Source organism: Lagenorhynchus albirostris, chromosome 1 (genome assembly GCF_949774975.1).
Source record: "Lagenorhynchus albirostris chromosome 1, mLagAlb1.1, whole genome shotgun sequence".
In the NCBI taxonomy this organism is placed as follows: domain Eukaryota; kingdom Metazoa; phylum Chordata; class Mammalia; order Artiodactyla; family Delphinidae; genus Lagenorhynchus; species Lagenorhynchus albirostris.
In genome coordinates this window covers 117235900-117256183 of record NC_083095.1, presented here as the reverse complement: position 1 = coordinate 117256183, position 20284 = coordinate 117235900, and the positions used below count along the sequence as shown (strand labels likewise).

The following is a 20284-nucleotide window of genomic DNA, read 5'->3' as shown; positions in this document are numbered from 1 at the left end:
GGTTTTAAACTCTGCCCTTTCTTTTCTTTTTTTTTGTATTGCAAAATGTGACATTCATACTAAAAGTGAGTGCATAAAACATATATGTACAGTTTAAAGACTGGTTATAAAAATGGACACCTGTGCAACCACCACTCGGAGTGACAAGTACAATGTTGCTGGCATCTGGAACTCTGGTGTGCACTTCCTCTTTCCTAGATTACCGCAGCCTCACTGTTGTGCTAGGGATGTTATTGCTTTTACGTAAGTGTTTTACCACCTATTTGTCCATCCTTAACACTATAGTTCTCCTCGTAACAAACTACATATATATTTTGTGTCTTTGTGTAAATACACAAACCCACAAGTGCTCCCTTAACTTCTGCCCCCTGGACGCCTCTCTGTCTCACTCTAGACTCAGCCCTTTCTTGTTGTGTGTGCAGCTTTGGGTCACCTCTTTCACTGCTGTGTAACAACCATGAGTAAGGATATACCACTGTTCATTTATGCACCACATGGGTGGGTATTTGGGCTGTCTCTCGTTGTGATGTTTTCAAGGCTGAGAGGAGTATTGTTCGACTTGTGCATAGATTCTATGGGGTATATAGCAAAGAGTATGTTCAAAAAGTGATATTTTAAATTCCCTCTGGGTAGTCAATGAGAAAACATGCCCATCTGACACAAACATGACTTTATTGTAAATCTTAGTATTTTAGACATGATGGGAAACAGTGTTCACTTTAATATCTGTAATTTCTAGACACACACACACACAATACCTAAAAGGGCGGTCAGGTGCTTTTGTAGTCAAGATTAGTATGCAGGACACAGTACAACCTTGACCCAGCTGTCCTTCTTCCCCCATATCCTTTAGTTTCGCGGGTCTTTCCAAGGGAAATAAAAGTGAATCACGCAAGATCCTCTTAAATTGATTTCATCAGAGGCAGGTATGTCTTCAGGACTTTTGTTTCCAGGGGCCCTGCTCTGGTGAAGAGCATATGAATTATGAGCTGTATAGAGCTGAGGCTATGCCAGTGTCAGGTGAGGTTGTTGAACGTGTATAGTGTGCTCCTCCTCTCTGATATTACTTGACACACAGATCCAAGGGGGATGTATCTAATATTTCCTTCACATGCTCTGTGATGGAGTTTGCTGGTCAAAACATCATTAATTTGTTTATTGGTCCGTTTGAGATTTGGTATCTAAGTCTTTGAGATATTCCAAGTTTTCCATTAGCTTTTGTGGCAAGCATTAGTAAAAGAGGAACATTGTATTTCAGTAGTAATTTAATCATTAAAACGACCAACTCTTCAGCTTTCATGGTTATCATCAGTAGTTTTAGGAGAATTCTACTATAATTGGTTTGGTTCAGTGAAATAACTGTATGATTCATATGATGGTAACTTTTAGTTTAGAATTTTTCTTCTTTTGGTGAGCTGAATGGTCTTAAAAGGTGTGTACTTTGGGACACACAACTGTGATTAATCGGAATTTCACTTTATGGAAATGCTAGTTATATAATAAAGAAGTATCTTTCCAGCATGCTTCAAAAAACTGAACAGAACAAACTAGCAAGGAAATATGGGAAATTTGACTTAATTGTGAAAGACATTTTAAATTAGAACAACGGATCTAAAATGGCTCTTACATTTGTACTTATTTGCATATATTACCATTCAGTCAGACATAAAATTGGGAAATTTTTGGTTACACTAATATTTGAACATAGTTACATCACATAGTTTTAAAAAGCTGAGTTTATAACAGTGAAATGTGCTCCCCTTTAAATCTTAAATCTATTAAAGCTTTGTACACGTTTCTTTATATAACTTTGGTTTTCAAACAAGGCAGCAATTCCAGATAAGGAATAAAATCATTTATTCTTCACACTGGGTCTTCATTAAAGCTCATCTGATCTTTCGCTTCAATTTTTTAGAGTTTGATTCACATCTCACAAAGGTTTTCTCCTGGGTTGGGTGAAGTTGTAGATCATTCATGTTTTCTGAGCAAAAGGTCATTCTGCATAGAAAACATCAAGCAAACATAGCACTAAGTTTTGGATGGAGCTTATTGAAGTTTCATCCTTTGTCAGATACCCAATTTGACATGCTATTTAGTAACATATGCTATTTAAAAAAAATTAGATCCTTATGACTGCAAATATTTTCATAACTTCAGAGAAAAACAAAGCCCAGGTCAGTGAAAGCAATCAGTGTAAGGCTTCCCGGAGCTCTGTGTGGTGTGATTTCAGTCCTGTAAGAACTGAAAGTCCTTGGGGCAGCCCTGCTTTGTTCTCCTTTATACAGCTCATCAAAGGTTTGAGGGTAACAATGGTTTCTTTCACTACATTAACCCTGTCTCCAAGGCAAACATTAGCACTTTCTTCAACTGTTCCTCACAGGCAGGCTTAGTGCCCAGCCTTCCTTTTTTGGACACACTCCAGTTTGTCAGTGCCCTTCTTAAAGGTCCCTGGGTATGAGGGCACTGTCATCAGCATCTGCCTGGCTCAGCCCTATAAGCCCCACCCTTTCCTCTTATCTGGTCCTCCAGCCACAGAGGATATCACTAAGTGCTTTGGGTCTCTCTTGGAGACCAACGGCTGACAACTTTGACCATTGGTTTGGCCTGAGATGCTATTTTGTGTTACTAACCTCAATTGCATCTATCTGAAAAAAAAAAAAAAAAAAAAAAAAAGCAGTAGTCACAGAGAATTGTAGTTTATAGCTTCTTTTTTTTTTTTTTTTTGAATTGCATCTAAGGTCAAGTCTTTACTAAATCAAACTTTTTAAATTAAAAATTATTGTGAGTAATTATGAATGCATTCTTAAAAAATTCAGACAATAAAGAAATATATAAGGTTGAATATTAAAGACCCTCTTCTCCATCACCTTTCACTAATATCACTCCCCTCCCTGCTTTCATGATTTGCTTTCTGTCTTTCTGGACCTCTTTCTATGTATTTACACATATACGGATGTTCATATACAAACATTACATTTGTTGTATTTTTCTGAAAAAATTTCTTGTCATCAAATAATGTACTTGGAGAACTGTTCACATCAGTACATACAAATCTATTTCATTCTCGGCTGGACCTAGAGATTATCATACTAAGTGAAGTAAGTCGGACAGAGAAAGGCAAATATCATATGGTATCACTTATATGTGATCTAAAAAAAAGTGATACGAATAAACTTATTTACAAAACAGAAAGAGACTCACAGACATAGAAAACAAACTTATGGTTACCAAGGGGAGAAGTGGGGGGAGGGATAAATGGGGAATTTGCAGTTAACAGATACATACTACTATCTATAAAGTAGATAAACAGCAAGGACATACTGTATAGCACAGAGAACTATATTCAATACCTTGTAATAACCTACAATGGAAAAGAATCTGAAAAAGAATATATATATATACTGAATCACTTTGCTGTACACCTGAAACACTATAAATCAACTATATTTCAAAAAAATCTATTTCAGTCTTTTTCACCTGCTGCATAACCTTCCAGTGTATGGATGTATCACATGCATTTGCCATTTTCCTATTAATGGAGATTGGGATTTTTCCCCAATGGTTTAGTATTTACAAATAGTACTGCAACAGACATTTCTGTACATAGATATCCTTTGTGGATATTTTGAGTATTTCTCCAGGATAGGCACCTAGCATAAAATTCTGGGTCAAGATTATGCATATGTCAAATTTTGATAATATAAATTCTATGAGACCAAGGGCTTTGTCCACTCTGTTCACTGCTGTATACACAGCAGTGTCTAGCATAAGATATGTGCTCACTAAATGTTAGTTGTTGAGTGAAATTCCCCTACAGAAGCTCTGTAATTTGTACTCCCGCGAATAATGTATGAAAATGCCCATCTCTCCACACCTTTACCAGCTCTGGATGTTACCTGTCTTTGAATTCCTGCCAAACTAGTGGGTGACCAGTGATAATTTCATTGATTTTTGTTTTGCATTTATATGATTACTGTGGCAATCAAACATCCCATTTTGTTTAGCCAATCACTTTCAACTTCTTGCTACAGGACCAATATTCTCTGCTTTGCTCTTCACCCCACAACAGTCCCTCTCATCCCTGACTTTGTGCTTTGGGGGAAGAAAATCACCTCTCATTGAATTCCTTCCGTGGAGGCACAGAGCAAGTTATTTAACCTTTTTTTTTTTCTTGTAGTTAGCAAAGAGATTGAGAATGAGGTTTAATATCTGCATCCCAGCTCTGGGATTTCAGATGGTAGAAGGTACTCAAAAATTGGTAGTTATTAGTCTCATGAGATACATATTATAATTCCTATTTGTTACTAGAGAACTGAGTCTCAGAGAGGTGCAGCTATTGTCTGAGCCTCCATAGGTGGAAGCAGTGAAATCAAAATTCGACTTTGGGACTAGCTGATGCAGAAGTCATTGGATTCTGCCTATATATGGTTTGCTCACTGCCTGTCTCTCCGGGAATGCCTCTTGGCCTCTCCAAAGCCTGTTGCAGCACTGACCGAACAGCACCAACCTGAACTGATGTCTTTCTTCTTAGACTTCCTATAGACCATGCAGTACTAGACTCTTACTGTTCAAAGTGCAATCCATGGACCAGCAGCATCAGAAGCACCTGGGAGCTTGTTAGAAATGTAGAATCCCAGGCTCCATCTCTACCTACCAAAGCAGAACCTACATTTTAACACGATTCCCAGATGATTTGTGTGCATATTAAAGTTTGAGAAGCCCTGGGATGGAGCATATCATTAGTAAAATTAATGCATCTTGTTTTCCTAATTAGGTCCTTGAGTTTCTTTCTGCCAAAAGCTACAACTCAGATTTTTTTGGTACCCCGCCCCCGCCCATGGTGTTGGGTACTGCAAAGACCCATAGGGCTCACTGAGTTAAAAACTTAAAAAACCATAGGTCCCAGACTCCCTCCCCCTTTTTCATGATGTCCCTCCTGCAGCCGTGAGGAAAGGTGTGATGTACGTATATATTAACTTCCAGCTCTGCAACTCTGCTAGATTAGACCAGAGAAAGTCAGATTAATGGGACCAAGACTAATGGGGGGGAGGAGCTGTTGGAAGCTGTGCTCTGGCAACAAACGGGTAATGAGTCAAACAAACCAAGTCAAATCTGGGTTCAGACAGTTATGAGCAATGTCCCTAAGCTGTGTAACTCCTGTGAGCCTCAGATTCCTAATCTGCACAGCAATACTACCCATTTCAGAAGGTCACTGGGACGCTTCCATGAGATGAATGCTCTAGAGCACCTCATTCAAGCCCATGGTGCAGCAGGAGCTCTGTAAACACCACTCCTGTCCCTCTCCTCTTTCCTTCTTCAGAGCCATGTGGTAAGCACCAGGGGAGAAGGTAGTGCTGTGTTTTATACTACCTTTCAGGTCAAGTCACCTAGAATTGCCATGGCAAGCAACCACTAAGACTGAGGAATTACTCTCCAGCTGAGAGAATCTGGGGACGGGTGGTGCTCAGTTGAGCTCTTCTAAAGGGCCAAAAAGTCATGCAAGAATAGCTAAGTGTATAAGAGGAGAGAAGCAGTTTAATTTTCTCAAATTGATCATGTGGAGAAATCTGTTGGCAGACTGCAGAGTATGCTCTTAGTAATTGCCAGGATTTTGTATCCCAGGGAGATAAAAACTCAGAGTGTGGTTGTGTAAGGGACTCAGGGGGCATAAATCAGCCACAGGCCACTCCTAGCAGTGAGACCTGAGGGGTGAGGGAAGAGAGTAGTTCAGAGGTGAGAGGCATGCTGTTCTCCAACTCTGCTGACAGCAAGCCAAAGAGAGCAATAGGCTGGCCAAAAAAGGGCAGTAGGAGAGAAGAGACAAGTTTCCTAAATACAGTGGGGAGGAGATAGGAAAAGGTCTGGGGAAGGACAGGATTCCCCTTTCATGGGGAACTGCAGAACCACAGAAAAGCACGTTTGCCATAGTAAAACACATTGGGCATTCTTTTGCTCTGCTGAGAGGACTGAAGGAGCAGCTGGACATCCTTTCTTTCCTTCACTCCCTGCCCCCAACCCAGCCCCTCCTTTCCCTAGAGATTTTGGGCTGAGGGAGATGTTCAGTCACCCAGAGCTGCACCTCCTGAGGGTAATCACTGGTCCACATCAGAATTGCTTAGGGCTCCCAATGTGTGGTCCTTCACGGACCACGGCCAGTCAGAAGCTCTTCAGGTGGCTATCCAGGTGGAATTCTGCATAGTCAGTAAGTTCCCTAGTGATCCCTTGGCATTCTTAGGTTTGAAAGGTGCCACCACAGTGTGAGATTTTGAGATTGTGATTTGTTAAAAGCATTTCTCTGGGTAAACAACAAAGAAGAAATGTCACGTCTAGGTCCTTGCCATTCAAAGTGTGGTCCTTGGACCCGCAGCATTGACGTCACCTGGTGAAATCTGAAAAGCACTGGGCTAGTGAGTTGTCCTCAAACTCTGGAGGCAGGTGGCTGTTAACTGTGGGCAGAGGGAAGAGTCTAGACTAGAAATCAGAAGACCTAGGTGCACATCCTGGTCCTTCCACCTATGGCTTTGTGAACTCAGGATGGTCATTTCATCTTTCTGAGCATCTACATGCCATCGTCAGGAGATAATAATGCCCACTTCCTAAGATAAATGCAAATAGTAAACTGGAAAATGCTGACATAGGTAGATGCTTAACAGATGTTAGGAGGAGGTTGAAACAGCACTCACCTTTGCTGTGTTTCTCCCGCTTTGACTCTGATGCTCTTCAGAACAAGGCCCGAGTGAAGGGACTCTCTTCCCCAGGGGATGATGGTTTGGACCGTGTTCCAGACATTGGACCACACCATACTGTTTTCCCACTTGAACTTGATCATGATCAGCTCACCAATATCCAAATCCAATGTGATAAGAAAGGAATAGGTTTTATTACTAGTAATTCCTTTGTTCCTTGAAGATGCAAAGGAAACCAGACACAGTCAGTTGATTTTTAACAGCAAAGTGATTAGGCACATTCAGGATATGTTAGGTTTGCCTGAATGATTTGGGATGGTCTTTTCTGCTGCATTTCCCGAACTGGTATTGGACAGACTATTAATAGAGATAGCAATAGGTGTGCCAGGATAGAAAGGGTTTTCCTAGACCAATAACATTGGGAAAACCATCTTATTTTCTGTGTTAGCATATTAAAAACGCCCTAAGAGTTCTACGGTAATGAGTCTAGTTAGCTTTGTTTAGCTCAGGCTTCCTAGTTTCCAGATTAACAAGTCGGGAAAACTGCCCTGATGAGGGCAGGGGCTTTGGCAATGGTCTCTGGGCAATACCGCTCTCTGTAGGTTTAATCAACGTATTAGAGCCACACGACAGTCTTCTCTCCAGATCGATACTTTTTTTCCTCCCCACATAAATAGAAACTTCTGTTGAAACAACAAGTATAGCAGTAATAGAAAACCACATATAAAAAGGATGCACCAGTTTGGAGCAAGATTTAAATGCGGATCCTTAGGTATCATTAGCAGCTTTCCTCACTAATCTCCAAGACATTAAAATGTCCCAACATTGACAGAACTGCCAGATGCCCTTTCCACTACTTAGAACAATCTCCCGGGGAGAGATTTGGGACAGCGCAGAGTTAACACTGGATTTAGGGTGAGACAGGTGGCTGGAGGATTCCCTTGCTTGGCTCATCGTAGCTCCTCCTGTAGTATGTTGTAAAGCATCGTTTAGGAATCCACCCACCCCACTAGGCTGGGAGCATCCTACGTTTAGTGTCATCTCTACCTCTCGTGCTGAGCACCAACACATCCTTGCTGAGCGACTGAATCAGTGTGATGATCAGAGGTTCAAAGCTGGGGGCAATTCTCAGAAAGCTGAGGACTGTCCCTGGAGTGGGTGAAAGCTAGTGTCACTTCCCAAGGAGAGCCCAGGCTGAGGGTCAAGATGCTGAGAAAAAGCAGCCAGCAGGCCTTTTCTGGCCAGTGAAGGTGCGGAGCCTCTGCAGGAGACGTTGAGGCCACTGCCCATGTTGTGAGCAGGTGGGCAGCCGGGCAAAGGACAGATGGGGAGGGCTGGCAGTGCAGGCTGACTGAATGGAAAATTTGTGCCACGTTGAACGATACCAGTGTTATTTCTGGGTTATGTTTTTCAGAACTCACTGGAAAGGCGCTCAGGGCCTTCCTGGGGACACCTGCTCCAGCCATCAACACTCCTCCCTGCTGGGATCTACTTCCTGTACTGCAGACATGGACGGCCACCTCTGGCCTCCCTCTCCATTCCAGTCCCTGTCGCACTGGGCCCATCACAAACACAGGTAGCAGCAGCATAAAGTAATCGTTGGGACTGGGTGAGGCTGCGGAGGGATGACGAGGTGCTGAGTGTGAGTGGATGTCCCATCTGACAGGGTGTTTGGGGCAGTCATAATGGGCTGAGAAAAGTAAGTTGTGTCTGGCCTGACTCTTGAAAAGCAGGGTCCATCCAGACCCTGTGAGAAAATTAAGCCTCTCATCACCACGGACGGGGCTGTACCTCATACTCACAGAGTGATGGGGATTTTCTGCATTTCCTCTTTTGTTCCGAGGAGTGACATGGCAAAAGTTGGTTCTGCTGGTTTCTCAATTTCGTTGCTGAACTGAATCTTCAACTGGTAATGATAAACTAGAGGGGAATAGGGTGGAGAGCGAGAGAGAAAGATCATTTAAGCAGAAAATTTTAAAATAAAAAATGTTGTATTTTTAAAATTTAAAAAGCAGAGGGAAAAGTATGGATGAATAGATACCCCCTTTTTTTTTCTGGGTGGTAGAATTATGAATGCTTTTTATTTTCCTCTTTTTCCTTCTCTGAATTTCCTAAATGTCTAAGAGGACTTCTGTTTGTATTGGGTTGGCCAAAAAGTTGGTTCTGGTAGTGAATACGTTGTTCAATAAAGTTCTTGGTGAAAATGAAAAAAGTGTCTTTTATGTTTACTTAAAACTGAATGAACTTTTTGGCCAACCCAATAATATAATAAATATTATCCAACAAAAGAAGGCAGAATAGGAGTACAATATATTTGGCATTCTCGTCAATTTCCAGATGAATTCTGTTGGACTATTCCATGTATTTGGCAAGGGTCCCCTTTCACAAATCAAAGGATATATTGCCTTTTAGGCAGCTGACAAAAGCAAGAGAACACACTGTCATTTTTACTTTTGCCTCTGTTTGATGGTGTCAGTTTTGGGGTGAGACAGAGCTCCAGCTAAGAAATATGCCCTAATGACCACACCTTTGTGTTCTGGGGCAGTTCCTGGGAACTAGCTCTGTGGGGTTCAACAAGCACATTTTCCGATGGAAATAAGACAACTAGTTCTAGTTCCTGGGCCTAAAATTCTTCTATCTTATCAAGTGTCCAGAATGTCCTTCTACTGGGTGGTTTGGAAGAGGGAAATTCCTTCTTCTTTACCCAAATACAGTCTGTATTTAATTAATGAAAGCAAACTGCTTTCTATAGGACAGGTGTTGTTAAACAATTTACATTGCATCGTCTCATTTACTTATCATAGCTACCCTGTGAGGAGGGTATTCTTATTATCAGCCCCATTTTAGAAAGAAGAAAACCGGGGCCAGAGAGGTGGAGCGACCTGCTCAGGGTCACACAGCAGCCTGTGCTCTTGGCCTGGACCCGTCGCCTTGATTAGCTTGCATTGTTACACCAACCAGCTGTGGAGCTGCTTTCAAAATTACCTCACCTCATTCCCACATGACTGATGGCTGCTTAGACTTCTTTTCCCTGCTGTCTCCGTTTTCTCTAAGTACTTGTAGCACTTGAGCTCCAAGACTGCAAACAGGTTTAATATGGCATGTCAGCTGGACTGGTAGGACTGCCTGGGGCCCCATGTCGAGATGGGCTCTGAGACCATGTCTAGGCTTTTGGGAGGATTGGTGTCTGCCTTGGGGGAAGGATAGGGGATATACGATATACTTGTTGTGTATTTGCTTTTCCTGTTCTAGATAATGATTAACCCACTAATCCTGATACAGTGCGTGCACATAGTAGGTGCTTAATAAGCATTTGTGGGGTGAAGAACTGACATTTTGCTTGGGAGTATCAGAATGTGCATGAACATTTAGCAAGATGGAAATCACCTCTGAGAATTCAAGATCTGAGTTTCAAGCTTTGTTGTAGAATTCCTCCTGGAAAGGATAGATTATGGAACTAGCCACTTGATTATCCATCCCATGCACCCAACCTGTGGAAATTCACTATCCTCATGAATCAGTCTACTTACTCCCAAATCATGCATTTCCGCTGGAGGTTGGTAGCTACACACAAACCTGGTAGCAGCTGTGGCTGATGGTGTGTTGCCAACACCTCAGCTGCAGGTCCTGGTGTGCCTGTAATTGCTGGGTTTCTGGGTTATTTACACAACCCTACCCTTTGGCATAAACCAATCTTCCCATTTGGGTTTTGCAGTGGATTGCCTGCAGTGGATTGCCTCCAGTGCCCTGAATAATAGGTGCTCGAATTCTCCAGGCTTTGGGTGAGAAATAAGAGAAGGGCTATGGGCCCAAGTCCCAGGAAGGGTCCCTAAACCCTTGGGTGGCAGCGGTGGAGGCAGGGACTCTGGTCTATCACCCAGAAGCCTCTGGAGAGGTCTTATACTATTTGGGGTCTGTCTAGGGAACTCTGTAACAGGTGAACAGTGTTACAAGTTGAACTGAGGCAAAAAGGAAAGATACAGGCTGTAGGCACTGGGGATGGGGTGGGGGCAGGATGTGGACAGGATGACGTGAGAGAACTGGCCTTGGGTTAACCCCCAAACAAGCAAGCAGGGCATCTCCCAGAGTATGCAAGGAACACTCATAGCAACCAGTTTAATATGTAGTAACTGGAAATCTACTGATACCCAGCCCAGTGCCGAAAGCCGTTGGGGATAGATGAGTAAAAGAATGTAATTAGCAGTATGCATGGTAATAACATAGGCTAACATTTATTTTGTTTACCTGTGCCAGGCACTTTGTATTTATTATCTCATTTAATCCTTACAACAGCTGGTACTATTATTTCATTTTAGAGAAGAGGAAACTGAAGCACGGAAAGGTTAAGCAACTTTTCCAGTATCACACAGCTAGTAAGTAGCATAACTGGGACGTAAGTCCAGGCCACCTGGCTCCAGAACTTGAAGTTTTAAATGTTTATAGCCAGGACCAATAGCTTTATATACCCTAAGGAAAAAGTCGAAGTGCGGAAAGAGATTAAAGTTCAAAAATGTCATAACAATTATTTGATTAAAAATAAATTAAAAACACCCTAAATATTCACCAATAGAGGAATGACTATGGACTAATAATGACAATTATGATAATTACCATTTAGCTCTCTATTATGTCCCAGATACTGAACTACTGTTTCTCAAAATTATCTTATTTCTTTTACTACAACTTTGTAAGATGCCTATTTTAACCTCCCTTTGCGTCATTTTACAAATGAAGAAGTTGCGGCTCAGGAAATTTAAGTAACTTGTCCATTGTCATGCAGCTAAGAACTGGTGAAGCTGCAATTAGATGTTAGTCTGCTGACTCTGAGTTCATGTTCCCAACCATGTGATTTACTCTTATGAAGTGATTAAAAGATATTTTTGGAATGGTTTCAATGCTTATGAAAAAGTGGGAAAAAAACCCAAACAACCATCAGGATACAAATTGTACATCTAACATGAGACTAATTCTAATAAAACAGCATGCAGAGTAGGAGGGAGATTCACAAAAGTATTAAGTGACTGTCTCTGGAGAGGGGAGAGAGGTAATTTTTATTCTCTTCTTTATGCTTTTCTGCAAGTTCCACATTTTCTACAATAAGCATGTATCCTAATTAGACTCTTATTGGAAAAAGAAAAGTTTTTAAAAGTATTAAGAAAGAAAACAGCACTAGAAGCTGTGGTCCTGGCCTTAGAGGAGCTTGCAGCTGAGAAGCAGAGCTGTGACCCTTGTCACCTACTGCCTAGTCTCACAGGCATCCATGTCCATGGATCTTCTCTCCCTGAGGGCAGCCTTGGGGTCATATTAACGCTTGTATCTCCACAAGTCACGGCACACATCAGGCATCTAAGGAGTGCTTCTGAGGCTTTTTGTGTGAAAACAAGGCAGGACACAGTTGCCTTAAAGAGCCTAATTGTGAACAGGAATAATAAAAAAATTGCTTTCATTTGTTGAGATACTACTACGCATCAGGCTACATACTAAGTGCTTTACAGACATTACTTTTGTCCTCGTAACAAGACAAAATAAAGATAACATGTGGTGAGACTCCATTTTCTACACCTACCCCTACTATCCCCATCCAGCTCTGAACCCCAGGAAGTGACCCCACGGCCTCATCTCCTGGCTGCCTTGCAGGATGGTTTCTGGTTGCGACTGACCCACTGGGGAGGCACCTGCAGGAGATCAGGGCACAGAAGAGAGAGGACAAGGTGTTTTTCTCTCTGCTCCCTCCTGCTTTGAAGACTGACTGCAGAGGAACTGTGCTCCATGATGAGCTGCTATGAGCAGCCTCTGCTCCACAGCTCCCGTTCTCTTGGGCTGTTCCTTCTCCTTCTCCCAGAGGCTGGTGGTTAGATCTGGGGTGCATCAACAGCCCATGTTGCTTTCCTTGATATCACCCACCCTCTCTAAGGAGTCCTGCCTGTTCTCTTTAGTTGCTCCAGGTGAGTGGAGTCCTGTTTTCTGCTGAGACCTAGACAGATAGGGTCGTCAGTGATCCTGGTAAATTACAGATAAGGAAGCAGAGATTTGGAGAGGGGTGCAAGGTGACCCAGATAGTTAGAAGTGGAGAAGACTTTTTTTTTAACATCTTTATTGGAGTATAATTGCTTTACAATGGTGTGTTAGTTTCTGCTGTATAACAAAGTGAATCAGCTATATGTATACATATATCCCCATATACCCTCCCTCTTGCGTCTCCCTCCCACCCTCCCTATCCCACCCCTCTAGGTGGTCACAAAGCAGCCAGCTGATCTCCCTGTGCTATGCGGCTGCTTCCCACTAGCTATCTGTTTTACATTTAGTGTGTATATATATCAATGCTACTCTCTCACTTCGGTGGAGCAGACTTTGAACACAGGTGTCTGGTCTGATTCCAAGAGACCCTTCCCACTGTGTCCTGGGGTTCCAGTTCTAGCAAGCTGAAGCTGCCTTTGAAAGCAAAGAGCAAACAGCCCCTGAAGAAAAGCCGCAGTCTAAACCTGCCTCCGATAAAGCCACCAAGACAGAGTGCCTGCCACCTCTGACCCACTGACATCCATCCTGGGCTATCACTGCTGCAGATTCCTGCCTGCTGCCTGTCTGCTGAATGTCCAGCCTCCGAGCTGGGATAAATGTTTCACGTCCCTGCACTGGAGATGGGTTTTTGTCTTCCTTTGCTCTTAAACTATGAGTAGGAAGAGACAGATTTCCACATCTGAGATGCCATGGTTCTACAGTTCTGGGGGAAGGGGTTGGCTTTCATGATTGTGAAGGTCCCTTTAGCGCTCACATCCTATGGATGAGAATTACCTGTGTCCTGCAGTGTCTCCCTGGGGTGGGACCTGTGCAGGAGGTCAGAACCTCCAAAGGTCTGTAAGCCGTGAGGGGCCTGAGTGAGGCGGGCTGTGGAGGGCACAGCTGTGCAGGAATGCGGGCACCTGTGTCTGCGGAAGTGTGATGGTCAAACCCATCACACATTGATAGCACAAGGAATCCCTTTTAACCTGCACTAGGAAAGCCACTTTTGGGGAGAAATCTTGAAATTAATTTTTTAAAATACATAAGAGACTTTCATGTTCAGATCTAATTATTTGTTCTTATTTTGGATTTTGTAAGTGTTTTTCCTTAAAAAAAGAAAAAAGACAATTTGCTTCTTAGTCCTCCCCCCACCCCCCAGGACAATGATGCTGTTACAAAGATGAAGGAAAAAAGGGTGAATAATTTTTCTCACTTTACCTTATGGCATGTTTAATAAGGATTTTAAAAAATGATTTAGGGAAATGCTTTTGATCCTGTGACTGCAAGGAGGCCAGCACAACGTGTTCCTCAGTTCAGGCAGGAGAAATTATTTCAGGTCTTAAAGATGAAAAGCGTGAAATAGTCTATTAACCCTGAATGAGATCAGGCAAAATCAAACCTGGAGCAGAGACGTGAGGCCTCTGGAGATTCTCCTCACCAGAGAGTCTGCCTGGGGTTCAGATACTCTAAAAACCCTGGATCCTAATCTTGTGTGGACCCCACTGGTGCCACGTAAAAAAAAAAAGTTTCTTTTTACAAGGTAGCCACTGTGAACACCAGGTTTTGGAATTTATAAAAAGGGAATATTTTTTTCCTTTTTTTTGTCTCATGGAAAAAATGCTGCTGAATCATTAGGTACTGGCCCTGGGAGACATTATGACTCTTAACAAACATCAAAGAGGCCTTTTTTGTTTTGAATGTATAGATTTTTTCTCATGGAGATGGTAAGAATCAGATCTCGTGTTTTCTTGCAGCACCAAGGTCTTCTTCCTAGATCTCAGATGCCTCTGAGGGAGGCTGAACATCATGGAACTGAGAGGCCCAATGATGGTCTTACGCAGGGGGTTAATGTACGAGCAGCCAGCACTAGCAGGGGCTGGTTGAATGAACTCAGAACAGGCTCAAGGGAAGTCGAGAAGGGGTTTTATAAGCCTATGTGTGTGTGCGCGTATGTACTTAGGTTGGGGACTAAATTTGGGCTCAACAGTACTGCCCCATTTACGTGATGCTGATGTCACAAGATTGGATGCTTGCCCCTTCTGTGAGGAGTTTCCTCTGCTGGGGGTGGAGATGGGGGAGCGTGTGTGTATGTGTGGGAAGGCCAGGGAGTATTGTGTTGTGTGTGTGTATGGGATGGAAATAAGCACCCCTGACTGAGAGATAGGAGCCTCCTGGTACCATCAAGAGGTCTTGAGCACTCATCAGCTTTCTGAAGCTCAGTTTCCTCCTCTGTAAAACAGGTATGAAAAGCCTTCTCACAGGGTTGTTGTGAGGATGTGATGAGATGGTATGTAAAAGTGCCTGGCTTCTAGAAGGTGTCGACCATCCTATATGCAGGACTGACGAGCAGAGTGGGCAGAGTAGGTCCACCCCCAGGTGCCAGGGTTAGTGGTTCTCCCTCATGCTGGTCCATACACAGTCACTTCGTGGCTGAAGAAACTGAGGCCCCCATCGGTTTTGCCACAGGGTCAAGGTCATATAGGTGGTTGGCAGCAAAGCCCAATTCTGGACACTCCTTATCCCAGTCCCAAGCCTCTGCTCTCTCGACTATACCCATTGCTTCTCTGGAATTCTCCCTGGAAATCAGTGAAAACCTTCCAAAGAAGTAGCTGAGAAAAGCCAAAGACAAACAGACTCCCCAAGTCACAGTCTGGCTGGTTATCTCACCGACCAGAAGAGTGCTCTCATCAGCTGGAGCGAGTTCCCACCGGCTGGATGGGGCCCAGAGTGCAGGGAGAGAGTGCAGGCAGCGGCGATGGGGAAGAGAGGAGAGACTCAGACAGAGGAGCCCAAGAGGAGGGATGACTCAGGAGTGAGCTGCCACTGAACTGGCCTCCGTCCTACACTTAGGAGGCCATGGAGTCGGGGAGACCTGGGGTCAAGCACTACGTTTGCTCCCCACTAACTGTGTGACTTTGGGAAGGGGATTTAGCCTCTCTGCATCTCCATTTATTTATTTGGAAAAATAGGCATAATCAATCCACCCCCCACCCCTTCCATCTTTGTCTCTCTCTCTCTGTCTGTAGGTTGTTGTGAGGATTAAATGATACATGAGATAATTGTTGCAACACATCCAAGGTGGTGTCTGGATCGAGTAAGCCCCCCTGAGCGCTGCTTCCTTCTCTTCCACACAGTTACCTCCTCTAACTGCTATGAGGATTAAATTAGATAAGATGCTTGCTAAGCAGGACTTCATATAGGTTTGTTTCCCACCCCCTTCTCTTAAAAAAAAAAAAAAAAAAAAAAGGTCTCCCAAACTAGCCAAAGTTCTTCCTGAGAGAGAGAGAATGGAAGTAGGCGATAAATGGCCTCATTTCACTCAGCGACTGTTTCCCAGTTCTCTTCTGCTACCGCTGTCCTCTTCAGCGTTTACCCGAGTGCTGGCGTACGGTTGTAGAAAACAGATCCTTTGATGGTTTTGTCAAAATATCTTGGGAGCCAGAGGAATGAGGGCCAAGTTAGTCATCCTTTGTGCAACTACAGTCGGGAGGGGATGTTTATCTTGCCCAGCCAGACCCTGAACTAAAATATATAGTACAATTAGATGTCCTTGAAAAATATGGATTGCGGGTTCTCTGTAACCAGGGCTGGGCAAGTCTGTTCCTTTATGAATCTCTAAGTATTCATCAAATGCTGGAGTTGGCCACTGAAATAGACTCTGGGGGCCCAAGTCACAGATGATCGTGGCCATGATGGGTGAAGAAGGGTGCAGTTATGGTGGCCTAGATTAAAGACTTGATGCCAGCGCCATCAATAGAACTTTCTGGAAGGAAATGGTCTATTTCTGAACTCTCTGATATGGCAGCCACATATTTGAGCGTTTGACATGTGGCTAGTATGACGGACGATTCAAATTTGAGATTTTATTTTAAGTAATTTAAATAGCCACATAAGGTTAGCAGCGACCATATAGGTCGATGTAGCATTATACAGCCCGCAGCATCCCATGAGTAGCCGCTTTCACACAGGTGGGGGTCTCATCTGGGCATGATTTCCAGCTGTTCCCAGGGTGGCTTGATGTGATCGCAGGGATGTGACTCCCCACCAGTGAGTCAAATTAGGCTGAGCAGATTAGGACTTTGCTCGCTGGAAGGGCTGAGGTGGATCTGGGGAGAATCTGGAGGGCCCAGAGAAGAGGAGGGCGCAGTGCAGGCTGCAGCTCCTCACTGGAATCTCTCTGGGGCTGGAGGTTTGGGTTCGGACCAGTTTCAGGCAGTCTTGTCTCATAGTCCCACCTCCATATCACTGGCCCCAGAGATCTTATCTTCATTGGATATCCCTGGAGCAAGAGGAGATGCTGGTGATAAAGAGACCCAAGTGCTGTTGTCAGGGGAACTACGGACCGAAACCGCCCACCCTGGCCAGACCCTAGAGTAACCATTTGCATGAGTTATCTTACAACGTGAGGTCCTCGTAAGGAACGTGGAGCTAACAAGCCACCACCACCTGAAAGAATTTAGGAAAGTTCAAAAGGGGAGAGGAGACACCAGCCCATGTGTCCCACCAACCTCCCAGAATCCTTCTCGCTGGAATCCATCTTGGCTGAGCAATGCGTGCACCGCCAGCAAAGACCCTGAGTCAGAATGATTGGCCAGAGACAACCCGGAAACTAACCCCGTCACCATACAAACCCAAGGCTGCGAGCCCCGTGGCAGAGCAGTTCTCCTGGGTTCCCTTACCCTGCTGCTCTCCGCCCGGGCGCCCCTTCCCAATAAAGTCTCTTGCTTTGTCAGCACGTTATGTCCCCTCGGACAATTCATTTCCGAGGGTTAGGCAAGAGCCCACTCTCGGGCCCTGGAAGGGATCCCCCTTCCTGCAACGTTGTCTCCAAGGGACTCATCATCTGTCTTCCTGGGACAGCACTTAGCATTTAGCGTGTGGGAGGGAGTTGGTCTCCCCTGGGCCCCCTGAGGGAGGGCCTCTGCCTACCCTGGCTCTATTTATGCTTGAAGAAGAAATGATGGCCTGTAGTGATGCCCTAGTGTGATTTCTTGATCCTCCTTCATGGGAAAGGGGTCCCTGTGAGTTCACACCAGCACCGTGTGGTGATTGGGCATCTGGGGTCCTGGGCAAAGGGAAGAACTCAGCCTGGCTTGTGCCTACTGCTCTTCCCTCTTCCTTCTCTTGACGCTCTCGCCTCCTTCCCCCATCTCCACCGCCCCCCAGGAGATGACCTCAGGCAGGACCCAGTCCCTCACTTCAGATGCACAGCCCTGCCCTGGAAGGTGAAAAATGATGCTCTTTGTTTCCAGCTGACCGCAAGGAGAAAGCAAGATCCTCCCCCACCTCTCCTCCTTCCCTCACCCCCGTAGACAGACCATGGGCAGGTTACCAAGGTAAAAATCACTAGACTAGTTGTTTGGAGGCCTGGGTCTAAATGCTGGCTCTGCCCCCAAGAATTCCTCTTGTGTCCCCGGGCAAATGATTCTCCTGCATCTGGGCCTCTGTTTTCCCATCTGTGAAATGGTGGAGTTGAACAGTTTTTTGAAACGCTAACATTCCAGGATTAAAGTAGATCTGGTAAAATGTGATTATCTGAGAGGCTTAATCAGTCCAGGCAGCTTTGCCATTTAAAAGAGGAGCTGGTTAACCCAAATGAGTGTGTAATTGGCAGCCCGCGGCGGGGGAGCTCCCTGAAGCAGGAGGCCTTCCAAATCCCCTCACCTGCTCTGGGCGCCACGGGTTCCGCCGCCACCCCTCGAGGACAGACAGCTGAGGGGACCCTCTGCCCCTCAGGGAAGAAAGATCCTGCCCTCGCTCCAAGTGCTCTCAGAAGCTATCAGACGCTCCATCTGATTTCTGTCATTCCTGGGACGCAGGGAAGGGAAATCTGGCTGGAGAGCAAAAGTTCAGATAAACAGGAGAATCCTGTGCCTAAATAAGAAGTCGCCTCGGAGCTTGAACTTGGGAGTGTGGTAATGAACGGAACACCTGGGAGTCAGAGGGACCTGGGTTCCAGGCCTCCTTCCAGGCTAACCCTGCCAACCTCGCTTGGCTGTTGTGGGCACCACGAGGAATCGATGGATACATGTAATGTTTTTGTGTAAAACGCGGTGCGAAGGCAAAGTGCTACTGACAGCGTGTTCACCTTCTGCATACAAACATCTGCACGGGTAACAAGCAAACCGCACCAGGCTCCTCCCGGTGACGTGAGCATGTGCTGTGAACAGTGAGATGCTAAATCATTCCAGAGCTGTTTTAAGGATTAGGCAGAAATGTTAAAGGCAACAGATGTTGGCTTGTTCCCTCCAGGAGGATTTAGGCTTTAGTGGAGTATTTCTCTGCTGGCTTCAGCCCAAATCATGACCACAGCCCTTTCTCTGACCTCCTGTTCAACCCAGCAAGAAGAAGGGGCTCAATTTCTCCCCTGAGGTTGAGAAGCGGAACTTCTAGGGAGGGCCTCAATAGGACAATGATCTCTTGTAAGAGGAGCTGACTCGAACGTCAGGGGAAATGAGGAAGCATGCATGTAGTGTGGAGCCCAGGTTTTTCCTGGAAGCCATAAGCAGAGATGAAAGCACTGGGTTCCAGTCTGAGTTTGGAGAAGTCTCCAGGGCCCTGTACAATGAGACCTGGGTGGTCAAGGTAATTGCTCAAGGCCTTCTGGATCTAATATTCTAGGGGACCGTGATATTGGATGAAGTACAGCCAACCCGAGGATTGTTCCAGAAAGTATCAAGCTTTCTCCTCCAGCACTTGGCAGTGAGGAAGCCACATTCTTGGGTAAAGAGAGAGGCTGTGTCATCATCACGGTCTGGAATCTGTGCAGGGTCAAAACCACTAAAATAACAGAGCCTGAAGTAGTTCCAGCAAAACACTTCAGGGAACTTCTGAACCTTCAGACAAGTGGCTTCATCCTGCCCTTCTGAAGGCTCTCCTGCACTCACCTTTTTTTTTTAAATTTTTTTAAACATCTTTATTGGGGTATAATTGCTTTACAATGGTGTGTTAGTTTCTGCTTTATAACAAAGTGAATCAGTTATACATATGTTCCCATATCTGTTCCCTCTTGCGTCTCCCTCCCTCCCACCCTCCCTATCCCACCCCTCCAGGCGGTCACAAAGCACCGAGCCCGATCTCCCTGTGCCGTGCGGCTGCTTCCCACTAGCTATCTACCTTACGTTTGTTAGTGATGCACTCACCTTTGAACGGGGATTGGGCTCGAGTCACCAGGAAGAGGCTCTTGCTCTTCTTGCTTTGCGGCTCCTGGCGGGCATAGTAGCCCAGCGTGTTGCAGCGGCCCTTTTTGCAGCTCAGGCACAGGCCCTGGCTGAAGCTGTCCATGTCCCTGCACGGGTAGGCCGTGCTCTGCATGTCAGCATGCAGCAAGGAGTCGATGAAGAGGTGCACCGACCGCTCGTGGGCACATTTGATGGTCTGGGTGATGGCTGGAAAACAGGGCAAGAAGCACGTTATCATCCCTTTGTCTGAAGGATCACCTTGTTTCTCAGTGCAGAGTACCGGCACATTAGGAAGGAGGAGGAAAGTGCTCAGGTCAACCCGCTGACTACAGTGGATGTGATAACTGACTGAACACTACACAAGGGGTAGACCCCCTGCAGTCACTTAGTGTGGAGGCATAATCTCAGGCTCCAGGG

The 20284-nt window shown here is 45.0% G+C and overlaps 1 protein-coding gene across 1 annotated transcript in view; it reads right to left on the bottom strand.

The window, feature by feature from the left end:
• Window positions 1-708: 708 nt before the first annotated feature.
• Window positions 709-20284, bottom strand: part of LIPC (lipase C, hepatic type) — a 170696-nt gene continuing 151120 nt past the window's right edge. Inside the window, exons 8-11 of the mRNA XM_060169397.1 lie at window positions 19829-20074; window positions 8489-8606; window positions 6684-6902; window positions 709-1998 (exon numbers count right to left, since the gene is read on the bottom strand). Coding sequence (XP_060025380.1) covers window positions 1887-1998; window positions 6684-6902; window positions 8489-8606; window positions 19829-20074 — 695 coding nt within the window. The 3' untranslated portion in view covers window positions 709-1886. The remainder of the gene's footprint in view (window positions 1999-6683; window positions 6903-8488; window positions 8607-19828; window positions 20075-20284) is intronic.